Here is a 22,425-nt window from a genome sequence, read left to right as displayed (position 1 = left end):
TTAAACATACACGTTTGTATTCCGAGGGAACCATTTAACGGACGGAACAACATTGACAGCAAGGGTTGAGTGACTTCTTTGAGGTGGCTGATGCAGTAAGGTAGTGTTACACATGGAGAAATAAAAATGTTAGATTGTCTGTTATTAAGATGATCTATTTAACACTGCAACAAATGAGTTGGGAATAGGTCACTGTCCATTGTAATTAGCCATTCACGTTGAAGGTTGTCATCATGTCTTCAGGTGGACGCAGATAACGTTAGTAGCACGACCCAACTGGCTCTGTTAAATTAGGCTACTTACCTTAAATTATCTGGAAACGCTAAAAGTAACAAATTACAGTTTAAAGAAATACCTCAAACGTCAACGGTGGCATAATGAGATCCAGAGTGTTAACGTTATATCTACAAAAGTTGTTAAAGTTATCCTCGCCAAATCTGTCAACACATGGCCGTAGCTGCTCTGTGAGTGCATCGGTCAACAGCAACGTTAATGTTAAACAAAAAGACGAATTGTTCAAGACAAAGTTAGCGACTGGACCAGGCTTTCATGACTTCATCAAAGATGTTTCTGCTAGCAAGAAATCGACGAGCATCAATCAGGAATCTGACAGTAGACATGCATATCTTCCCGAGGACGCAACTGATGGAAATTCAAGGAAAGGTCTGTGTGATTATTTTCGGGTACAGATCCTGGCAAAGAAATGTATTGTCAGTAAATGTATGGTGTGTTTAGTAGCTAGTTGACATTGTACCGCGTGGTAATAAACTTATATTAAACCCATGCATCTCTCCTCAGTGTTTTTTGAAACCTATGGCTGTCAGATGAACGTCAATGATACTGAGATTGCTTGGTCAATTCTGCAGAAAAAGGGATATCTCCGAGCCAAAGAACTCACTGAGGTAAAGTAAAAGTGTTATGGCTGAATATTGGTTGAGATCAGAATATTGATTATTGAATATTGAATATTGTCTGTTGCTTTTCTTTTCTGCCTTTTTTTTCTCACTTTGAACACTTTTCTTTCAGGCAGATGTTGTTCTCCTAGTCACATGTTCAGTCAGGTAAATGTGCTGATGTTTTAATTATTAATTGTAAGACATTTTAGTTCACTAAATGCACTTCATCAAGGCATGCTTTGTGCACAAGACTCACTTGCCATGGGATGGCTTTGGGTTGGATGTCTTGTCTGTCTATAGAGAGAAGGCAGAGCAGACCATCTGGAACAGACTTAAACAGCTCACTGCTCTCAAAAAGAGGCGAACAAAAACTCAGGGCCCCATGAAGATTGGACTTTTAGGTAAAGTAGGCTTGTGAAAGTTGTTGTTTCATTTAAATGAACTTGACTCCCGAAAGTCATTACTGTATAATGTTCTTCTTTTGATTGTGAGAAGACCTGAGCGGTGAATGTTGAGGTTAATTAGGTGACTTTCAAATCAATTTGAATATGTGTCCCTGTTTTTGGCTCAATCCAGGTTGCATGGCAGAGCGTCTGAAATCAGAGCTACTGGAACGGGAGAAGCTTCTAGACATTGTGGCTGGTCCGGACGCATACCGAGACCTTCCCCGCTTGTTGGCTCTGGCCTCTGGTGGACAGCAGGCCAGCAACGTGCTTCTCTCCCTGGAAGAGACCTACGCTGACGTCATGCCTGTGCAGCACACCACAGGACAGAGTGCCTTTGTGTGAGTCACCTGTATTGGATAGCATAGCAACACCTTCTAACAAACAGTTGTCACTGATTTATGGAAACAATAGGGCTCGGGATTGTGACGTGAAAACATTCGCTGGCAGCCATATTGGCAGCCTCACTCCTTAGTTTACTATGGATTACTATGGATTTACTCCTGCCTATTAGTGTGTTCCTTTTACTTCGTTTTTGCCTTCTTGGTAGCAGCACAACCCACTATCGCAAGAGGACAAGAATCGCTAATACTATAAATTGTCTGCTTCTTGTCTTCTGCATCTAAATGAATGGATTATTACATTCAGTGCGCTACCAACATGGCGGCAATATTCCTAGAATGCAACGCGTGTGCCCGAGCCCTATTAAAAAATAATTTCCTTTCACACTGGTACATCCTGGTCACTTGATGAGTGCAGTGTGGTTTTTTTTTTCATAGTGGGTGACATGTGATGAATGTGAGCGTTAGTGTAGATAGAGCTGTTCAATTAATTGTCAATTATGACTTCCAACAATTACAAAGACAACAGCATTGAATCTAATGTTGATTTTTTAAAGTTTAGAAAATGAACAATGTTTCCAAAATCATTGTGTACTCATGATTGTGATCTTAATATTGACCAAAATAATTGTAACTTTTGCCATAACCGAGAAGCCCTGGGTGTGGACGTCAATGCCTGTAACTTTGTTGCTGACTGTTCCCCTCAGTAACTAAAACAAAAGTATTTTTTTGTCCTCTGTAGTAATGGGAAACACTAGTTAGTGTGCAGTGTGTATACCTGCCAGTTCCTCAGAGGTTGAGGTGGAATACAGAGGAACTGAAATATCAGATCAAAGATGCCTGTCCTTACAATGCTGTTGGAAGATCCACATCAAACAGTTACATAGAACTAGGTGTACCATCAGAAATTCTCTTTGTGTCTTTCCAAAAAAAAAAAAAGAAACGTTTTGTTTTCAGAATTTAGAAATTTAGAAGTGGCTATCTGAATTCTGTGGATATCCGTGGTTATGGGATGGCTCTCCTAATGCATTTTATATCATTACTAATTCCTATCGTTCCTAATGTCACTCTTGTAGGTCCATCATGAGGGGTTGTGACAACATGTGCAGCTACTGCATCGTTCCCTTCACGCGAGGTCGGGAGCGAAGTAGACCGGTGACCTCCATTCTAGAGGAAGTCCGGCTCCTCTCTGAGCAGGTAGTGACACTGGGCATGCTCACTGCTCCCCTAGACCATGTGCTTTGTTATACACACTATATACAGTACATATAATGTTGCCATACTTTTCAGCCTTAGGTCATTTAATGTTTAAACAATTGGTCAGTGATCAAATATATCATTATAAGGTATTTGTGTACAAAACGCATCATATCTAATGGGTTTCCGAACCCCTTAGCACAGTTGTGTCATATTGGATGGCTACAGTATATCCAATTTCCAGGAAGATGGGTTCCAGAATATTCAAATGTTGACATCTAAACGTTGACTCCTGTCCTATAGGGGATCCGGGAGGTCACGCTTCTGGGCCAGAATGTGAACAGCTACCGGGACACGTCCGAGCAGCAGTTCTGTGGCCCGGAGCCGACCCAGCTCAGCCGTGGCTTCAGCACCGTGTACCGGATCCGCCAGGGAGGCCTGCGCTTTGCAGACCTGCTGGAACGCGTGTCGCTCGTCGATCCCAACATGAGGATCCGCTTCACGTCCCCCCACCCAAAGGACTTTCCCGACGAGGTAATCTGCCCACTGCCAGAATACAGATAATGCGCATCACTGTCCAGTTCCGGGCCAGTTCAATTTTATTCCTCCATATAATGCCACCACCAGTCTCGCAAGGCCCTTAATGCAAACTAAAGCTAACAAGTTACAACCCACATGCCTATAATGATTTCAGGTAGAGCAGAGAAGACTCCATAGGCAAACTGAAATGGACTCTCAGAAATTGCCTGGACTGATCTGATGCAATGGTTTGGTTAGATAGAAGTTAGAACCCCATCAGGCAGGCAGGTCAGGTTGACTCCTAGTGTTGCATCAGGAAATGAGGCTTCGTGGAGCTCATTTCAGTCAGTTTCAGCAACTGGGAGGATGTTTCACATTTTGTAATCACCACTATAATCATTTAGTAATCAAGTTTGAGTGCTTTCATATTCATATGTGTAATAATCATATAAGAAAATCACACTCATGTACGTGTACGGCACACACACACACACACACACACACACACACACACACACACACACACACACACACACACACACACACACACACACACACAAGCACAGATTTTGTTACAAGCCCCATGTTTCTTGTTTCACAGTCCAAAAGTGCTATTGAATGATTCAGTTACGAGCAGTGGAGGACATGGAGATTAGGCGTTAGGTAGAATAAAATATATTCTGGATGGAACACTGTGTTGCTGGTATGCATGATGCATATAGGAGCTCTGCTCCTCCGAGCGCCTCCACTCTAGACTGCTCTCTCAGGTGCGTCCTGTAAGGTAAGGTAAGGTAAGGTAGGGTAACTTTTGTTGTACCCAAGGGTGGATTTGGTTGCAGGTAAAAAGAGTAGGCTGCTTACACACACATACACGACATTAATGACATTGACAAAAAACAAGAAGACATTGACATAACAGTGGCAACAGTGCTCCAGACATAGAGACATGGTTAACTCTCTAAAATATATATAAATATATAATTCAGGGCATAAAATACAGAATAAGAGTCATCCTAACAGATTCTCGGAGCTAAGCCAGATGTTCTGATGTGTGCAGGTGCTGCAGCTGATCCAGGAGCGGCCGAACATCTGCAAGCAGATCCACCTGCCCGCGCAGAGCGGCAGCAGCCGCGTTCTCCAGGCCATGCGCCGCGGGTCAGACACCACCTCTCCTCTCCTTCCTCTGTCCGCCGACATGTCTCGTGTTTCTCCTCCTCTTCCTCTTCACCTTGCACTGCTAACTCTTCCTCTTCCTCTAGAGCCTAGCTGTGTTCTCCAGTCTTTTCATCTCTGTTGGTAGGGTGATTAGGGATTAGGGAGAACTCCGAGCCTCCTCCTCCTCCCTCCTCCTCTTCCTCTTCCTCCTCCTCCTCCTCCTCCTTTTCATCTTCCTCTTGCAGAGTCTTCCTCTTCGTGTATACAGCATAATTGCTTTTTTCCTCTCAGTCCATTGTTTGAAGGTTGTGGATATAGTTAGAGGTCAGAACTTCTAGTGTTTACTGTGGTGCTAGGTCGTTTGGGATTACCAGCACTGATTTGAAGTTGCACAGAGAGAAAATATAATTTTGCTGCTTCCTTCTTGTGAAGGTGTTTTGTCATCGCAGTAATTCCACAGTAATTCAGAGAATGTAATGAGTTTTCTGTCTTTGTAAATTGCAGGTACACAAGGGAAGCCTATCTTGAACTTGTGGAAAATGTTTGCCGCATAATTCCTGGTGAATAACTCTTTTTCTCATTATGGCTTATTTAACATTACTAATAAATTGTCCTTTTAAGTGCTTTGATGCTGTTTATCAATTACAAAACATAATCATGCTTTTCAAATATACCGTAAGGAAACTATCTAATTATTGTTGACTGCCTAGCACATTATATTACAAACCTTTCATCAGGGTATTGATTCTTAGATGGCTGGTGGTAGCAGTGATTGCTGAACGTATTGTTGAATGTATGTGAGGCAAACTTTGCATCCCTGCCATATCAGTAATTTTTGTAAGACTAGATGAATTTAGAGTGAGTGACTCCAAAGGAGGCTGTTGTGGTTTGAGAACTAAGAGTTATTGTGTGCACATATTTGTTTTATTGTAGTGGTTTGAGAACTACTACCTTGAGAACTCACCTCTCATTCATAGTTACTGAATTAAAAAAAAGCTGAGTCTTTTAAAATTGAACATTAGTATGGGGAGTCTGTTTCTATTGCACAAGAGGCGTGATCAATGAGCATCGTTCAAATGACTCCGTACGCTTGGATAGTCCTTCAACCAATCAGACCAACAATCTGGTGCGTCTTTTGGATAAGCTAGTTTGTGATTTGACCGCAAAGTTGTGGACAGGAAGCAGGGGAGATAGATGTGCAGGTTTCCAGTCGAAATCCAAATTCTCCGGCAGGCCAGGCAGAGTTCACCCAGCCTAGTTACTGAATATGGATGGAATCTGGATGGAATGTGGTTACAAGGTAGGCTGTGGTTGTTCTGGGGGAGCCTATGAAAGTGAAGCTGTGTGTGTGTGTGTGTGTGTGTGTGTGTGTGTGTGTGTGTGTGTGTGTGTGCGTGCACAGGGGTGAGCCTGAGTAGCGACTTCATCGCTGGCTTCTGCGGGGAGACCGAGGAGGACCACCAGGAGTCACTCTCTCTGCTCCGAGCCGTGCGTTACAATGTGGGCTTCCTGTTCGCCTACAGCATGAGGAAGGTGGGAGACACACACACACACACACACACACACACACACACACACACACACACACACACACACACACACACACACACACACACACACACACACACACACACACGTTTGCAAAGAGCACAGCTTGTAGCTTTTGTTAGCTGAAAAATAGAAACAATTCACAGATAGAGATTTATAATGCACAGTGAAAATAATATGCTTTGCATGCATACTGTATAAACACTTAGACAAATTGGATCAAATTCTTAAAAGGTGTTCTAGAAATATTGTTTCTGAAACAATTTGCCTTCATATACAGTGGGGAGCTGGTGCTTTTTCCAGTTGGCCTATTAGCCTGTTTGATGCTCATTGAGCTCAATGCAAATCAAACGGGCTAATAGGCCTACTGGAAAAAGCACCATGCCAATCTCTAGCTATGGTGAAGGGTATGTAATGATGTGGGGCTATTTTAATTCCAAAGGCCAAGGGAACTTTATCAGGATGCTTAATATTCTGGATCCATGAAATAGCTGGCCTTTAAAAATAAAAATCTGCCTGCCCCTATGTTAACCCTATGTGTTAAATTCCCATAGGGTTACATAGGGTGTCAGATACTTCCTTCCCCCGAGCATTTAAGGAAAACATTTATTTATGTACGATACATTCTTCAATCACAAAGAAAATTGGTGTCTTTGGCGGTTTGATTTTTACTCATTTATTTTAATTAAGACATTAAGATCAATTGTCAAATGATGATTTTATATTCCTGTTTTAGCATGGTATCAAATACATGTGCTCCCCACTGTATATTTTAATTGTGCTGTTCTCAGAATATAATAAATTATGAGGGAATCGATTTTCATATTTAATTGCTTTATATACTTCAGTAATTTAATTAGGAGTTGTTGGAAGTTGCTGCTTCTGTTGAGCACAGAATCTATTTTTGAATTTCCACCTATAAACACTCCACTCACGCACTGCTTCACTGCACTCACTCACACTCGATCCCTTTGTCATCCAAACATCCAGAAGACCCATGCGTACCACCGTCTCCACGACGACGTATCTGCGGAGGTGAAGCAGCGGCGACTGCAGGAGCTCATCGCCGTGTTCCGAGAAGAGGCGGCACGCGTCAACGGCAGCCTCGTGGGCAGCACCCAGCTCGTCCTGGTGGAGGGAGTGAGTACTGCACCCCAAGCTCACGAGAGCCAGTGGAGCTTAGTGTCCTGTGTGTCTCCTTTGTGTCTGCTGTCTGGTGCTTTGCTGCCCCTTGCTGGACTAGTCTTTCACTCAGATAGAGGGAGATGTGATTGGAGCTCGTGCCAGTGAGCCAGTGTTAGAGATGTTTTCATTTTCCAGGTGTCCAGATAATGTGTATTCAATTTACTTCACTATAAGCTACTGTATATTGGTTAGTAGTGCCTGTTAAAATGATTTGTTAAAATGTTTTTTTGGAAAATATATGCAACACGTTTTTTAACTCATTTAGTAAGAAAACTTCTCTGATCTGTTTATTGATTTTTGTCGTAAAACAGTATTGCTGGACCTATGTTTTGTTTCAAGATGAGACTTGAATCTTAGAAAGTAAAAGCAGACTTGTCAGTTTGTGCAACATCGACTAAACTTTTATGTCCTTGCTCAGGAAATGCTTAGCAAATCACATGTTTTGTGCAACATGAGAGAAGTTCCTTGTTTGAAACCTGATGTAAGCCCTTGTGGTGGTGATGGTGGTGGTGGTGGATATGCTGCACTGACGCTGCTGGTGTTTGGTATTTCAGGAGAGTAAGAGATCTGCTCAGGAGCTGTCTGGCAGGAGTGATGGCAACGTGAAGGTGATCTTCCCCAAGCGAGAAGTGCCTGGCCTGGACCCAGGTTCCCACTCCGAGCCAATCAAACTGGGAGACTACATACTGGTCAAGGTAGAGAGTTAATGATCAGAGAAGATTCAAAGAGCACAATATCCACAGTGACAATAGCTCTGCTATTGCAAATGAGATTTTATAGTATGCGTATTTAGGTTACTGTAGTGGCCATACATTAAATATATGCTTGTGTAAAGAACAGTGATGCAGTGTGTCTCACTACAAGTATTTATTTAGAACACTTTGAATGTTCTAAACACTGCTATCCAGAGGCATTGTGACGGCCAATGATCCAGCCAAGTGATCTTAACGGGCCAATTGTGTTTTTGATCTCTTCTCTGCAGATTGCGTCGGCCAGCTCCCAGAGTATGAGAGGCTATCCTGTGTGCCGCACCACCCTGAGTGAGGCCACTCGTCACTCAGCCGACGCCCTGCAGCAGCAACAGCAGCAGCTCTCCAGCGCCCAGCTCCCCAAAGACAGCCACGTACACTCCTGTGGCTAACACTGACTGTGCTGGACACTCAGACTGAGATTGAAAATGAGAGAGTGACAAATGTGCCCTTGTGGAGAAGGAGAGAGAGAGAGAGAGAGAGAGAGAGAAAAAGAGAAAGAGCGAGAGAAAAATCACTCTGGAGAAGGAGTGGTTAAAAACCCAAATGTATTTATTGTCATTCTTGAAACATCGAAGGCACGGACCCACGGCAGCCAAACAGAATGTACTGCAAAGAGACGCATTTGTGGTTTATAAAAAGACCATGGACGTGTGGAGGTTCAAGTCTTTGGCTCTCATTAATTACAGCCTGATTCACTATGCGGAGAAGACTTTGCTGACTAGGAGGCCGGAATGGAGGGAGAAGGATGGAGGGATGGAGGGATGGAGGATGGAGGGATGGAGGGATGGGATAGAGAGAAGGAGGAAACGACTGACTCATCCTCTGAACTGAACATCTGTTCCAATCAGCATGTAGTCCTAAGTGGGGAGAGAGCAAATGACTGAGTCAGCGCTTTGGAAATGTCTTTACAGTTACACAGCTACACCTGATGGTGTGTAATGTTTGTTATATAGACTGTGTTAAGATATCACAATACCGTATATTTTCTCAGGTTTTTATTTAAGCAGTTATATCTAAATGTTGTTCGCCTTTTATTTAGGATTATGTACATGCAGAGAATTAGTGTGTGTGTGCTGAATTTAATCTGAAATGTGGATGTAAGGACATCATGAAAATAAAGGAACAGTAGCTCTCCTATTCTGGGAGATTTAGAGGATCGCTCACCTTCAAGACCTGCAGCTGAGTGTTCACGAGATTCATCTTTCCGATTGCAGGGAGAGGATAGCCTTGCTGCAGATGAGCTTGAGGGAGAGAGAAATACCAGAGAGATTTTGAGATTGTATCATGTTCCCCCCCGGGAGCACACCAATATATTGCTCTTCTGGAGACAAGTTGCTGCACTGTTATTGGGTAAGAAATACTCACCATTGATTTTAGGGAGCACAGCGACCTTCAGCACCATCAGGAAAATGTTATCGAGCGATCTCACCTGTAGGGTTACAACATTAGGTTTATGACTAATGATAAATAGTGAAATGTTTGCCTTATAGTACACAACTGACAGTCCTTTTTTCCCCCACCTGTCCATAACTCACCTGAAAAGGGCCCACATAACTAGCCCCCAGTGCCATCTCCATTCTGTGAAAGGCAAAGAGATATTTGGCTGCATATGTCATGGCTTGACAGGGCTCTGAATTCTCCCATTTCCCTAGAGGCTGTCGGAGTGTGGGCATGAGCACTGAAACTCAGACTCACCTGTTGAGGCTGACCGAGCCGGCTAGTTTCACGCCGGTCACGTAGATGTGGGCACTGACGCTGGCTTCCTGGGAGAGGGGAGATAGGATGGGGGTTGGGGAGATTTGAGAGGCTGGGCTCGCTGGTAGCTTTTCAGCTTTATTTTTTATCTGCCTGCTCCCAGCTGTACCACATGCCCATACAGATGTATTTGGAATAATCATACAGAGCATGAAAAATCTGACATGGCATGGAATATCAACATTATTTTGTGAGGACAAATGGCTTGTGCCCTGTCTAGGACATGCACATTCAGCTAGTGAATGTTGTTATTGATGCGTTATGGATTCACATAAGCACCGATCCCATACAATTCTACATAACTTAACCTGAGGTTTTAGGATTTAAAGAAAAAGAATCTAATAGAAAAATAATAAAAGAGTTCCACTTATATGTATCCTCCTGTACCATTCAAATCATACAGCAAAATGTTTCCAACAACCATGTCCAGGTTCATCTCCCAGGAGCATAAATGAAAAGAAGATTAACTGAGTTGTAAATAAAAACCACTTAAGATACTAAATGAAACATGTACTTATAAATCCCTGAGTTGTTGTCTCAGCATAGTCTCCATAATTTACTCTACCAGTGCAGCCACTGTTACTGAGAGAGTGCTCAAAGTGTCTCTACATCGCAGACTTGTTTTTGGTACAGGGACACTTTGGGGGAGTGTAACGCTGCCATAACTAGGGTGGAGTGTTCAGAATCATGATCTAAATCTCAGTGTGTCCCCTTAAGGTCTAAACCCTGAACCCTCAAAGGCATCCGCTGATAAGTGATTCAGTTTTAGAGGCTGCAAGGGTTCCAAGTGCTTGTAACAGGAATGGGACAGCACCTGTGACCTATCGTTAAATTGATGGCAGTTTGTTTACTGTTGGCAGTTGCTTTTTTCAGGCTTCCAACCTCCCCTGTGTTTCTTGTCACAACGCTATGAATTGTTGGTAATTCCCCTGAGGAAAGCTGACTTACAGAAAGGGCACAGAAAGAGTGTGAGCTATTCCTCTTGTGCCTCACAATTTTACAGTCGGACAGGTCTGAGCCCTCCCTCCCAAAGTTAGCGGGAACGCACATGAAAGTCTGGGAGACATTGAGGGTGCCTCTCATTTGGGCTTTTATACGTCCTCCCTCACTCCTCGGGCCTCGATCCTCACTGATCTACATAAAGAATGATGGGGCGGCAACAATGGGATAGTCTATCCAGTGTTAAGTTATAGATCAGTGGGTACGCCCCTCGAGGATCGAGCACCGAGGATCGAGGAGGCATGTTGAGAAGCACCTCCAGATTCACCGCCCGTCTCCTTTATTTAAAGATGGCGGCAGGCAGCCCACTAAAGCATTGTGGGAGTGAGGGAGGCCCTGCTCGAGACTCACCATGTTGAGAATGAAGAGCGGGGCGAGAGTGGTGTTGGGCAGGATGGCGTAGGCCGTCACGGTGCCCGTGGCCAGCAGGGTGACGTTGTTGAGCTGGAAGTTGATGACTGGCTGCTTGGTTGTCTTCACCAGTAGCTTCATCATCATTCCGGGGTACTGCTTTGCTAACTGTAAAAGATAAGGGATTGTTTATTATTTATCCCTTACCTGTGAGCGTAGTGAGGGCTTCAGAGATCTGTATGCTAACACTGTACTTGCTTGTTCTACTGTATGCATAGTCTTTCAATGAATAGCACGTTTTCACTCACAGGGATCTGTATCAGACATCTGAGGAGGAAGAAGAAGTTATTACCTCCGCCAGGGAGGTTATGTCAGAGACACTTATATATGAGTGAAAGAACTAAGAACTTTAGAAGTCTCAGACAAACAAACCCCAATGAAAACATAACCAAAGTCTTTTTAAAGTTCTTTAAAAAGACTTTGGTTATGTTTTCATTGGGGTTTGTTTGTCTGTTTGTTAGCAAGATGATTAAAAAAGCTATGGATGGATTTCGATCAAATTTGCAGGAAAGGTCTCTGAAATGAACCAAGGAAGAAACTATTCATTTGGGAGAGTGATCTGTATCACCCTCTGGATCCAGGAGGTGGTTGTGTTTTTGCTTGGCGTTCTGTGCTCTCGGAGTGCTTTTCTAGTTGAGGTCTGTGATTTTCATTTATTTATTAATTTAGATCTCCTGACTACTATTCCTCTGACAAGAGTTACTGTCATTACCTTCCATGCATAATAGAAATGTCCCAAAAGATCCAGTCACTCAGTCACTCTCAGTTACTGAGGAACATTCTTGCACCTCTGTTTTATTTATTTTTTTTTTTTTTTTTGTACTCCAGCAGAGGTGTGGCCCAGCCCTGACACAGATTCAGACCCTGATCAGATTCAGAGGCAGAGGTTTGGGGCTTGAGCCGCGAGCAGTGAAGGTACCTGTGGGATGAACGCTCCGAAGGTCCTGGTGTTGAGCCTGATGGGAGAACTGGGCGGGATCTGCAGGAGCAGAAGCAGGAGCAGGTATTTTGAGTGCCAGTCTGGGAGGGTATTTTACTTCACTGTGTTATTGGCAACATCTGATTGAATATGCAAGCCATACTTTTAGATCTTTGACATTTGTTGGGAAGTCTTCAGATGTATTCATTGATAAGTTGGAGAATGTCAGAATCAGGTATTTTACATGTTGTTGACTTGTGCGGACGTCAGTGGTTTTGTACAGTCCACAACTATGTTGTATAGGATACATATTATGTGCAGGATGCCATTTGCTTACATTATAATGTGGCCTAACTAGTGCCTTATAAAGTTGACTTCCCATTTGAGCCTGGACATAAGCCTGCTCACCATGTCATCTGTGATGAAGATGTTGAAGGCTCCTGCATTGTGGTAGACGAAGGCTGCGGAGTTGGCGGTGAATGTTGAGACGCCGATGTAGAGCATGTTGTTGACCTGTGGAGGTAGGCCGAATACTGGCGGGGAGAAGGGTGGCTCCCTGTGCTTGCCGATGTTGTAAAACTCGCCCTGGTCAGAGACATTCATTCATTCAGTAACTGATTTATTCTTTGCCGCATTGTGTATAAGCCGCAGGACAGCGTTTTATGCAAGTTAAAATAAACAAAACCATATTAATACCATATTAACTGCACCTCTGCATTAACCTCAAAACAGAAGAAATTTTGCAAAATCAATGTATAGGCTGCGGCTAATAGTCGGGAAATTACGGTACAGCACTTTCAGTGCAAGGAGTGAAATCACCTTTAGGCTGAAGTCCACAAAGGACTTGGAGACGACGGGAGATGCAACCATTGAATATTCAATTTCGGCATACTTGTCCACATGTGCCAGAACTTGTAATAATGAAGAATATCACAAAATTACAGACGATTCAAGGGTCTAAAATGACTCATGTACCTAACCTCATACATCTCTATGATTATATATATATATATTGACTGAATGTGTACATACATTGTATACATACTGTACATGTCCACATTGTATATTGCATGTATTTCATGATAGTTTGCATGGTTGACGTACCGTTTAAAGTCTTCAGTTGGGGATTGAGCTCCGCTATGGCGTCGGTCACTAGGGGGCAAATCTGAAAGCGTGAGCCGACAGTTCACACCAGTTAGGTACATGCATGTGATGAGAGAGAAAAAAATCAGTTTAGTGTGATTTGGTTTACTGGCACACAAAGAGCCCCGCTGTTCATCTCTCCCTTACCTGCTTCTGGAGGGCGCTGCGTAGGGCCTTGTCGATGTAGGCACTGAAGAGGTTATACAACCAGCTTGAACAGAAAGCCACACAAGCCAAGGTAATAGGGGAGGGATCTTAGAGTGAATGCTCTTTTGTTATACTGCTTGTGTTAGACCTACAACATATCAGCGTTTTAAAGGCGTAGTCCTTGAAACTGGCGAAAGGATGTTGACATTTGAGCTGGACTTACAGTAAGTCCTTCCCTCTGTGATGCTTTTTCTTTTTTTTGTGTGTACAGGTCAGATGGAAATCTAGTGTAAATTGTGGAAATATTTGCTGCTTTTGCTGAAAAAAATGTAATAGGACTATTTTATATCGCTTTGGACAAGAGTGGCAAAGCACCAAATACCATAGACGTAAACATACCATAATCAAGGACTCTTTGTGTGCTGAAGTGAACTTAATTCGGTTTATGGCGAACATCAGAAGGCTACTCCAGAAAACACGTCAAATGACATCTGCTTGTCGCGCAATGACATTGATTCTGACAACGGGGTTATAGGCTACAGTTAACCTGCATTTCAAATTCTGTTTTATTGTCTGCATGAAATTGTTTTGTACAAGGACATGCAAATATATATTTTCCAACCATCAACACTAACTACAGTATCCAATTTAATCAGTGGTCCAAACATATACCATTGTTTTATATATAACCTATAGACCTAGCCTACAGATTTATTCATCATTATTTTACTGTGTATGTGGGTAATTCTTCAACTACGGGACATTTTGAAGACTTTTTTTCAGAAAATTCAACATCTTTCAATTACATTTTTTTTTCATAGTTCAATTACCTGCTCTATCTAGAAACATGCCCTAATAGTGGTCATGCTGATTTTACTTAAATAATATATGTTTTTGCCATTTAATTCCAAATGTTTAACTGTCATTTCCATCATACAACAAAACGTGTTTTCATGCAAAAATACCATAACATCTACGGTTCCAAATGTATTTTGTTAAATATTACACACATATCTGCCCAAATATTAAATTGATTAATTTTCCAGAAATGCATGATGTATTATTTTTATATGATTATCTTGATATGTACTGTGATGGTCATTTCCGCCACACACAAGTCATTTCCAAGTGTGGTGGAGATGACATAACAACAATACATAGCCAAATTTAATATTTAAAAGCATCACAATTTAAAAAAAAAATGTCCATACCATATGTTATGTAATTATGTTTTCGTCTGCTATATTTGTTTAGTACTATGAAGCAAATAAACTGCGTTTTAGCGTGGGCAATGTCATTTCCACCTCAACCAAAAAGTGGTGGAAATGACTGTGACGGAAATGACATTTTGCCCTTTTTCATCTAAAATCTCATGATATCTAGCCTTTTGATGCAAGTTGTTAGACTTAGCATTAGATGCACAAAAAAACACACAATATGGCCTTGAGCTTTTCCAGCTGCTTTTGACATCCACATGAAATATGAGCCGAGTGGAAATGACGCCAATAAAAATATTTTCATTTCCACTCATCTTTACCTGGATCTTTCTTCCTTGTATTAATATCTATGGAAGTCACCCTTTGTCCATCCATAAAACCATCTGTGGAGTATCTATTACTGTAGTTATTAGGTATAAAAACCTAAAATCATGATCTCAAGATTCTATTTTGTGCAGTGTGGTGGAAATGACAGTGAAACCATGGGACAGGGCTTCATCTTATGAAAAATATAAGAAAATGTGAATAAATATTGCAATATAGAATATGTATGATTGAAATAGACTGTATTTCATAATTTGGACTTGAATTCTACATTATTTCACAATTTGATTTAGAATTAAGAGAGGTTGAATACCCAAAGTCTGGCCTTGGGACAGGGGGAAAACAGTAAAAATGATGCATAAAAGACCTCATATTACTTAAAATAAGAATAATTGAGCCATGGTTATTTTTTTATGGTACTTTGGGGTTAACTGTAACCATTTTCTGAGGCTGTTGAAAACGCACCAAATCACACAATGTGGTCGTTTTGGGTGTCGTGGGTTGTAATAAAGGTTGTCGACGATCAAACTGACTACTTTTTTCATTCGTTTTAAGAGTTTAAAAGAAGAATTTCTAGTTGTCTTGCCAATCGCGCTCATAGTAGCCTATCCGCTGACGTCGGGTCCCGTAGCAACACAGTAGGCTACAGTTGTATGAGGCTGCTGAGCCTGTCTTGTTGGCGGTGGCCTGTTGGAGGGATTGTAAGAAAAGTTGTAATTGTCAAATCGACTCGTTCTTTTTGATTTCTTCATCTGAAGAGGAGGAGAAGAAGGATTGGCAGCGATTGCGGCCGGGGCAAAAGTAGCCTAGTGTGGAGAAACCAGGTCCGCAGAGGTACGGCTCGCCAGCACCTGGGCTACCTTGTTGAGTTTATTATGTGGTGTCAAAACCGCAAGGATGTTTTTCCCCCACAGTATTTTGGCAGCAGCTGCCGCCAAATTCGCCAAATTCTACCCTCCTGCTTGAATCAGACCGTCATCCGCACACAAGGATGTTTTTGACAGTAGGCTAGCCTATGTTGGCAGCAATTGCTAAATTCTATCCTCCTGCTTACCCAAGCTAGAAGAAAACCAAAAACTCTCCTCTTAAACTCTTCAAATTAATTTTAAAAGTAGTCAATTTGATTGTTGACGACCTTTATTACACGCTACGACACCCAAAACGACCAAATTGTGTGATTTGATGCACGTTTTAAACGGCCTCAAAAATGGTTACAGTTAACCCCAAAGTACCTTTTTTATAAGTTGCTCTTAGGGTGTAGTAAGTTTGACAAAAAGAAAAAAGAAAAAATGTTTTTTAGTTTTTTTTATTTCTTCCTGGGACATGAAATGTCCCGTAGTTGAAGAATTATTGCCCATGTGTCATAATCAACGATATCGCTTGACTACAGTCATTTCCTGTAGGCCTATATTAGCCGCATATTATGTATAGCCTAAGCCACAGGACAGTGTTTCATGCAAGTTAAAAGAAACAAAACCATATTAACTGCCCCCATGCATTAACCTCATATAGCTGAAGAAATGTCACAAAATCAGTGCTGTGGCTATTAGTTTAGCTTTTGACCTTCAGCATGAACCGAGTTCTGTGAAATTCGTTAGTATTTCCTAGATGGTAGCCTGCTAATATGAATACCACTTCTCATCCCCTACCTCCTTTGAGAAGTTGTGATGTTAATCTAAAGCACATGCTCTACATATGAAGGCATCTAATAAGCCTGATTTGCTGAGTCGGGTATCTATAATTGGGTTGCGTGACGTCTAAACTTGGCCGCGGGTTCGGCCCGTAGGTGGGGAAATGGGCACCTCTAATCCGCCGGGATGTTTAACAAGGTTACCTAGCTCCGCCGTGGAACTTGATGGTGGCGCTGCCCACGTTGGAGGTGCAGCTGACGGTGCTGACGGCGGGGCGGCCGGTCTCGTCGCTCTTCAGGGCGATGTTGGTGTTGATGGTGAGCGCGTTCACGGACAGGTCAAAGGAGCCACTGTCCTTTCTGAAACATGACAGGACAGGAGAGAAACGGCATGGTGTGTTAGTTAGGTCATTTGACTGTCGCGCTGCATGTAATCTCTACAATTACGGTTGAGCGCTGTAACTGTTTGTCTATAGTTCCTGTTCCTGTTGGACAGTCAATACAGGTTGACCAGTGCAGTGTTTCTCCTCTCAGGATGTCTGCTATCTCTACTGGTGTCTCATTTCTTCACAGTTTCCATGACAGCATGCATATCAAAATGCTGACAGCACATGTACTTGCACTTTTGGAGTGGATGTTCACATGGTAACAGAAACAGGTATTTCTTGACAAATGGCAAACCTACTTTACCAATCTGTAGGCTACAGTACACTTTCATTTAGAGTGGCTCTCAGAGACGTACATCGTTGGAAACAAACACAATACACTGTTGGTACAAATTAATCTGTTGTCACACCAGTGGTCTATAACTTTAAAAAATTGGATTGAAGGACTATGGTTTGTTTCTTTGTGTGATATCTGATTCTGTAACATTCAGAAAAGTGCCTTAAGTGATTAGTGAGCAACAGCAAACTACGTTTATACTCACATGAAGTGTAAATATCGGACCCTCCAGTTGCCATGGACGCTAATGAAGGCGTTGGCTATGGCCAGACTGACCCCCGTGCCAGGAACCATCCCCATCTGAGACTTGGGTAGTCCCAGATTTGTGATCTGCATTCTGCACAGGGACAGTATACCATACTCAGCCAGTGCATACAGAACCTGATATCTCCACAGTATAACATATGACATGCACCACAATTGAGTGAAGATATCCATAGCAGCAGTAGCAGCTCTCCCAGCAATGCCATGATATATGTGTGCAAGTCAAAACTCTTCATGAGAAGATCTAGCCCTTCATTCATTGATACCTTTTCTCTCTGTTAGGACTGATCATCAGTGTCAGCTCTACTCTCAACTGTTTGGGTGCATCCTCGGTGAAATCTCAATCTAAACATGCAACTTTAAACCAGTGAGTCGGGGCTCAAGCTGTTGCTGTCAAAGGTGTCGTGTTGACACAGTAGAAGTATTAATGATCAATATCAAGAACAGAGTGCTATTGATGTTGACTTTAAAAAGTGAAGGTGTTCAGTCTCACCCTGTAAGGCTGTATTTGACCTTGCCGATGGGTGCCACTTTCTCCGTCCCACTCAGGTCAGGGACCTTGATGGTCTTCAACTTCTGCTGCAGTGTTGACATCCCAATTAGCCGACCTGTCAATCAAACATCATTCTGTCAGACACGCATTGATGGTGAGCTGTCATTTCACGAGCTGCACTGTTTGCATCTGTTTCAGGGGCTATTTTAGTTAGCGAGACACAAACACAAGCCCAAGAGCAGAGGAAGAATACATTATGAATTTGGAATAGCAGACACTACACATATACACACTACATGCTATGCAGTATACCAGTAATGACCCATATCAAGACTGTTAACTCAGTGCTTATGGAGGAGAAGTGATTGAAGGTGATTGTCAAAAAGCAAATCATCAATGTTCAGCAAGCCATTCCAATAGTATTGTATCATACAAGATGGTATTTGGCTATACATTATGTTGAATCTGTAGGCACGGATGTGTTGTTGAGCATTATGTAAAGCCAGCTTACTTATGCAGCTCTGGAAAGAATTAAGACACTATAGCCTACAGTTGCTGAATGACATTCAAAAGAGTTGATGGTCATATTCAAATTGGCAGTGGTCTCTTAATTTTGAATATGACTGTTAACTCAAATGTCACTCAGCAACCGTAGGATGACATCAGAAAAATGTCCAGTGGTCTCTTACAGCTTTCTCCAGTATATCCGAACTTTGCTATCCTTGAGGGTGTCTAACAGGGGAGCTACACCAGGCACGCAACTGAAGTGTTCCGTTCGTGACGCGTAAAATCCATTTTTAGAAGACTGGTCTGTTTTTTTTCCGAATATACACGGCACTGTCGCGTCTGGTGTAGCTACTTCCATTGATTATAGGGATTATTAACTGCTGTGAGCATACGTGTCGCAAACGGCCTGCTTCAGTTACGCGCCAGGTCTAGCTCCCCTGTCAGGTGTGCTGTGATGTAACATACCGTAATCCAGCCCCTTCTGTGTGAGTTTGACCTTGACCCCTGCATTTGTGGTCAGGGTGAAGGGCACCAGGGCCAGCAGTGCCAGCAGACACCAGAGGGACATCCTGCCCAGAGTCACCTGGGAGTGAGAAGGACATAGAGGTCAGAAAGGTCACAGAGGTCAGAGATGCGTGAGAGTGAAAGCTGATTTGTACAAGACTGAACAGTGAATGCTGTATGTTTTTTGCTCTGTCTAGGCATTGATTAGTGCTAATTGGAAAATCAAAGCTATGAAACAGATTAATAGACAGAAAGTAGATTTTGTAAATAACGGTGTATGTCTGTGGCTATAGGTTTTTGTGCAGTATTTTTACTTGCAGTGTGACACAACTGTAATAGGTTTCAATAACCCATTCCAAGCCCCTTAAATACAATAAAGCACTTAATAGCACAGTTCACACTTCCTCTTTGACTGGTTATATGTAACTTCCTCCTGGACTACTTTCATGCACAATCTGGGTGGTGATAGTCCACAGTTTACGTAAGGAAGGAGGAATGTGACTTAAACTGTCTAATACAATATATCTCTCTGATAACTGCTGGATTGAATGAAGAGAGGAGATGTAAGATCATTTACATTTTTGATATTCACTAAAAACATAACCCAATGACCCAGAGCACTGTGCTATGTTGCCTTGATACGGTAGTGTGCCCAAGCAGCACATATTTTCCTTTCAGTGTATCTCTTGTCCCTGCCTGTACGATTGGGTCAACCAAGTTAAAACACCTTTTCAAGCATCAGTCACGCTTCGGTAATAGCTTTAATTCTTTGCATGTCTGTGATTTGTCCCGCTCTGAACTATTCTTTTGTGCTAGTCAGTTCTATCCCTAAAAGTTGTTTGAGACTTTTGTCTATGGTGGATTAAACAGAATATACTTTGGTTTAGTGCATTATTTTTGCATATTTTGTACATAAACAGGAAGACTTGAAGTTTGGTTCTTCTGGCTTTCATCCGTTTTTGCATTTCTGAAAGAACGTCTGTGTTTGTCGGAGATGTTGCCGCAGCCCCATGACTAGGGTGCAAGTCAGCGGGCTGGCTGGATGTTTATTAAATTATGCAGGCCCTAAATTAGAGTCAATGAGGAAGCAGGGAGCTGAAGATACCCTCGGAAAATAAAAGCCGTGTGACCCAGATTGTTTTTTTGAAAGAAATCTCTCTGCGCTGAACCAAAGAGTCACCAAGAGCACATTTTCTTGAATATATATATAAAAAAACCTAACAACTAAAGATGTCCTACAGATGTGGCAAAAGTGAGGAAAGCGCTTCCTCAGTGAGTGGACAAATCTCTGTGAAGTTTGCTGTTCAGCATGCGGTCGATTAAAAATTCAGCACAATCTCTCTCCCTTGTTCTCTTGATCTCTCACTCTCACTTCCTCTCTTTGTGAATGGATAATCATGACATGTTTGATTTGGCACCTAACTCTGCATCACAGACTTTGTTAGCAAAAAAACAAGTCCCCCCACCACATACGCACAAATCTCCATATATAACTCATTCCCAATAAATAATGTAGCTGCACCTCCCTTATGATTCAACTTCCAAAAGCCTTTTGTTTTACATACACACACAGCATGCCTTGAAATGGCCATCAGTTTGGACTGTCAATCTGTCAGTTCTTACCATACGGAGGGGAGATGGGGGAGGCAGTCTCTCCTGGCCAGCGGACACGGGAGCAACTGTAGCTGTAGCAGCAGCAGCGACAGTAGTAGTAGCCTCTCCCTCTGTCCTGTCCTGTCCTGTGCTGTGTTGTGTTGTGTGCTGTGGTGCGGCTCAACAGTGTGTGTCCAGGGCGGGTCACAGAGGAGGACTGTGGAGGGAAGAGACACACATGGCCTTTAATTCTCCACTCCAGGAAGCAGTCTGCTCTGAGATGGGGACGAGGATGGCTTTCAGTTCTCTTCAGACTCCTACCCCCTCATACACACACTCTCCCCCACTCAATAGACCAGTGTCATGTGGTTGCAGAGTAGGGTGTGGTGGGGGGGGGGGGGGGGGGGGGGTTACGAAATAAGGAAGTGCCCAGCAACTTTCCGTTCAAATGAAATTGTGTAGATTCCAGTTTGTGTCTGTCAAACAATTGAATGCGGATAAGGGAAACAATGTTTGTCTGGCTATCACCATACTAAGCTCAATCTTTTAAGATTGAACATTAGTATGGGGAGGCTGCGCTTTGTTTCTTCTGCGCAAGAGGCGTGATCAATGGGCATCGTTCAAATGACTCTGTGTGCTTGGATAGTCCTTCAACCAATCAGACCAACGATCTAGTATGTCTTTTGGATGCTAGTTTCTGATTGGAGCCAAAGGTTCTGGCAGGAAACAGAGGAGGTAGATGTGCAGGTTTCCAGCCTGAGCTGCTGGGCGAAATCTGAATTCGGAAGTTCAGGCAGGGTTCACCCAGCCTAGAAACAATGCAGATCAGTTCTTCAATATTATGGTTGATTGAGAGATCAATAAGGTCATGTACGATATAAAAGTGTGTAAAAATGCATGAAATGCAGATTGCTTTAGGTAATATGACAACAGAGATTTTACAAGAAGCACTAACACAATGGGCAGTAATGAATCTGATCCATTAGATCAGGTATACAGCACTTGGCGACATCCAGTCCCACCTCATTCAGTTTAGTGCTGGTTGAGCCATGGACCATTCCAGACAGGACAAGGGACTCATATTTCAGGAGCCTCACAGCCTCCCCAGGCTCAGCCTGGTAGTCTTGATGTACGTTATGTCTTCTTGCTACACCACGGAGCATTCATAAAGGCTTGTAATCTAACGAGTAGGCGATTACCTCCACAATCAATCAATGAGTTCAGACTCCAGGCCCTAGCAGGGCCACAGTTGTATGATATTCCCTCATAACCACCTGGATATAGGTGCAAAATATAGCCATTTTAAAGGAGCGCTTCAAGGCCTTTTGTAAAGATATATATATGAGATTAGAGAACAAGTCGTCCAGTGTTCCTGTAGTAGACTGATGAATGTAGAGAGGATTTACTCTTCTGGCTGTTGTCGACATTTTATTTTGGACTTTTTGAAGGTCTTCAGAAATTCCAGCTCATTCTTTCTCTTGTGATTTGTATTAAGAATAGAGCAAGTATCAAAATCAAATCAAATCTGGCCATACAATTTTAAGACTGTCAGAAAATTGAGGCCTGTTTTCTATTCTACAGATGTAGGCGCCAAAAAGCTTTTAAGATTATAGACCTGCTGTACAGCTAACCACCTAGAAGAGCTGATTTCCTTTAGGATCATAATAAGGATGTGTGGCAGTGATGGTGTATATTACTGGATGCATTGCCATTAGATATGGTTGGTTTCCCACCATTCCACTTTGCCTCATTGGACGGAA

At 42.6% G+C, this 22,425-nt stretch overlaps 2 protein-coding genes across 3 annotated transcripts; one reads left to right on the top strand and one right to left on the bottom strand.

Moving 5' to 3' along the window:
• Positions 1–50: 50 nt before the first annotated feature.
• Positions 51–8,576, top strand: cdk5rap1 (CDK5 regulatory subunit associated protein 1). The gene is made up of 13 exons (XM_062544399.1): positions 51–663; positions 799–902; positions 1,027–1,061; positions 1,197–1,297; positions 1,473–1,680; positions 2,757–2,877; positions 3,181–3,411; positions 4,454–4,551; positions 5,056–5,111; positions 5,954–6,084; positions 7,090–7,239; positions 7,839–7,979; positions 8,267–8,576. The coding sequence occupies exons 1-13, from the start codon at positions 378–380 to the stop codon at positions 8,423–8,425; spliced, it is 1,821 nt and encodes a 606-aa protein (XP_062400383.1). The 5' UTR covers positions 51–377; the 3' UTR covers positions 8,426–8,576.
• Positions 8,565–21,008, bottom strand: LOC134091758 (bactericidal permeability-increasing protein-like). 2 transcript variants are annotated; one of them, XM_062544400.1, is made up of 16 exons: positions 20,696–21,008; positions 19,034–19,151; positions 18,062–18,176; positions 17,510–17,641; positions 16,786–16,941; positions 13,411–13,474; positions 13,225–13,285; positions 12,940–13,031; positions 12,529–12,705; positions 12,121–12,180; positions 11,142–11,309; positions 9,732–9,799; positions 9,572–9,614; positions 9,402–9,465; positions 9,201–9,277; positions 8,565–8,893 (listed from the first exon to the last, which is right to left on the bottom strand). In XM_062544400.1, exons 1-16 carry the CDS (start codon positions 20,696–20,698, stop codon positions 8,852–8,854), a joined length of 1,440 nt encoding a protein of 479 aa, XP_062400384.1. In that variant the 5' UTR covers positions 20,699–21,008; the 3' UTR covers positions 8,565–8,851. The 2 variants fall into 2 exon arrangements, with proteins under 2 accessions (XP_062400384.1, XP_062400385.1); XM_062544401.1 differs by having other exon boundaries at positions 13,411–13,453.
• Between the last annotated feature and the right edge of the window lie 1,417 nt (positions 21,009–22,425).

Source organism: Sardina pilchardus, chromosome 9 (genome assembly GCF_963854185.1).
Source record: "Sardina pilchardus chromosome 9, fSarPil1.1, whole genome shotgun sequence".
Taxonomy (NCBI): Eukaryota; Metazoa; Chordata; class Actinopteri; order Clupeiformes; family Clupeidae; genus Sardina; species Sardina pilchardus.
This window is presented reverse-complemented; position numbering and strand designations above follow the sequence as displayed.

Coding starts and splice junctions, on each gene's coding strand:
- cdk5rap1 (XM_062544399.1), top strand. CDS start 378: ATGAGATCCAGAGTGTTAACGTTATATCTACAAAAGTTGTTAAAGTTA. Junction 4,552..5,055: donor CTCCAGGCCATGCGCCGCGG/GTCAGACACCAC, acceptor TGTAAATTGCAG/GTACACAAGGGAAGCCTATC. Junction 6,085..7,089: donor TCGCCTACAGCATGAGGAAG/GTGGGAGACACA, acceptor CCAAACATCCAG/AAGACCCATGCGTACCACCG.
- LOC134091758 (XM_062544400.1), bottom strand. Junction 12,706..12,939: donor TTGTGGACTTCAGCCTAAAG/GTGATTTCACTC, acceptor GTCTCTGACCAG/GGCGAGTTTTACAACATCGG. Junction 9,800..11,141: donor CGCTCTTCATTCTCAACATG/GTGAGTCTCGAG, acceptor CCCCTCTCCCAG/GAAGCCAGCGTCAGTGCCCA.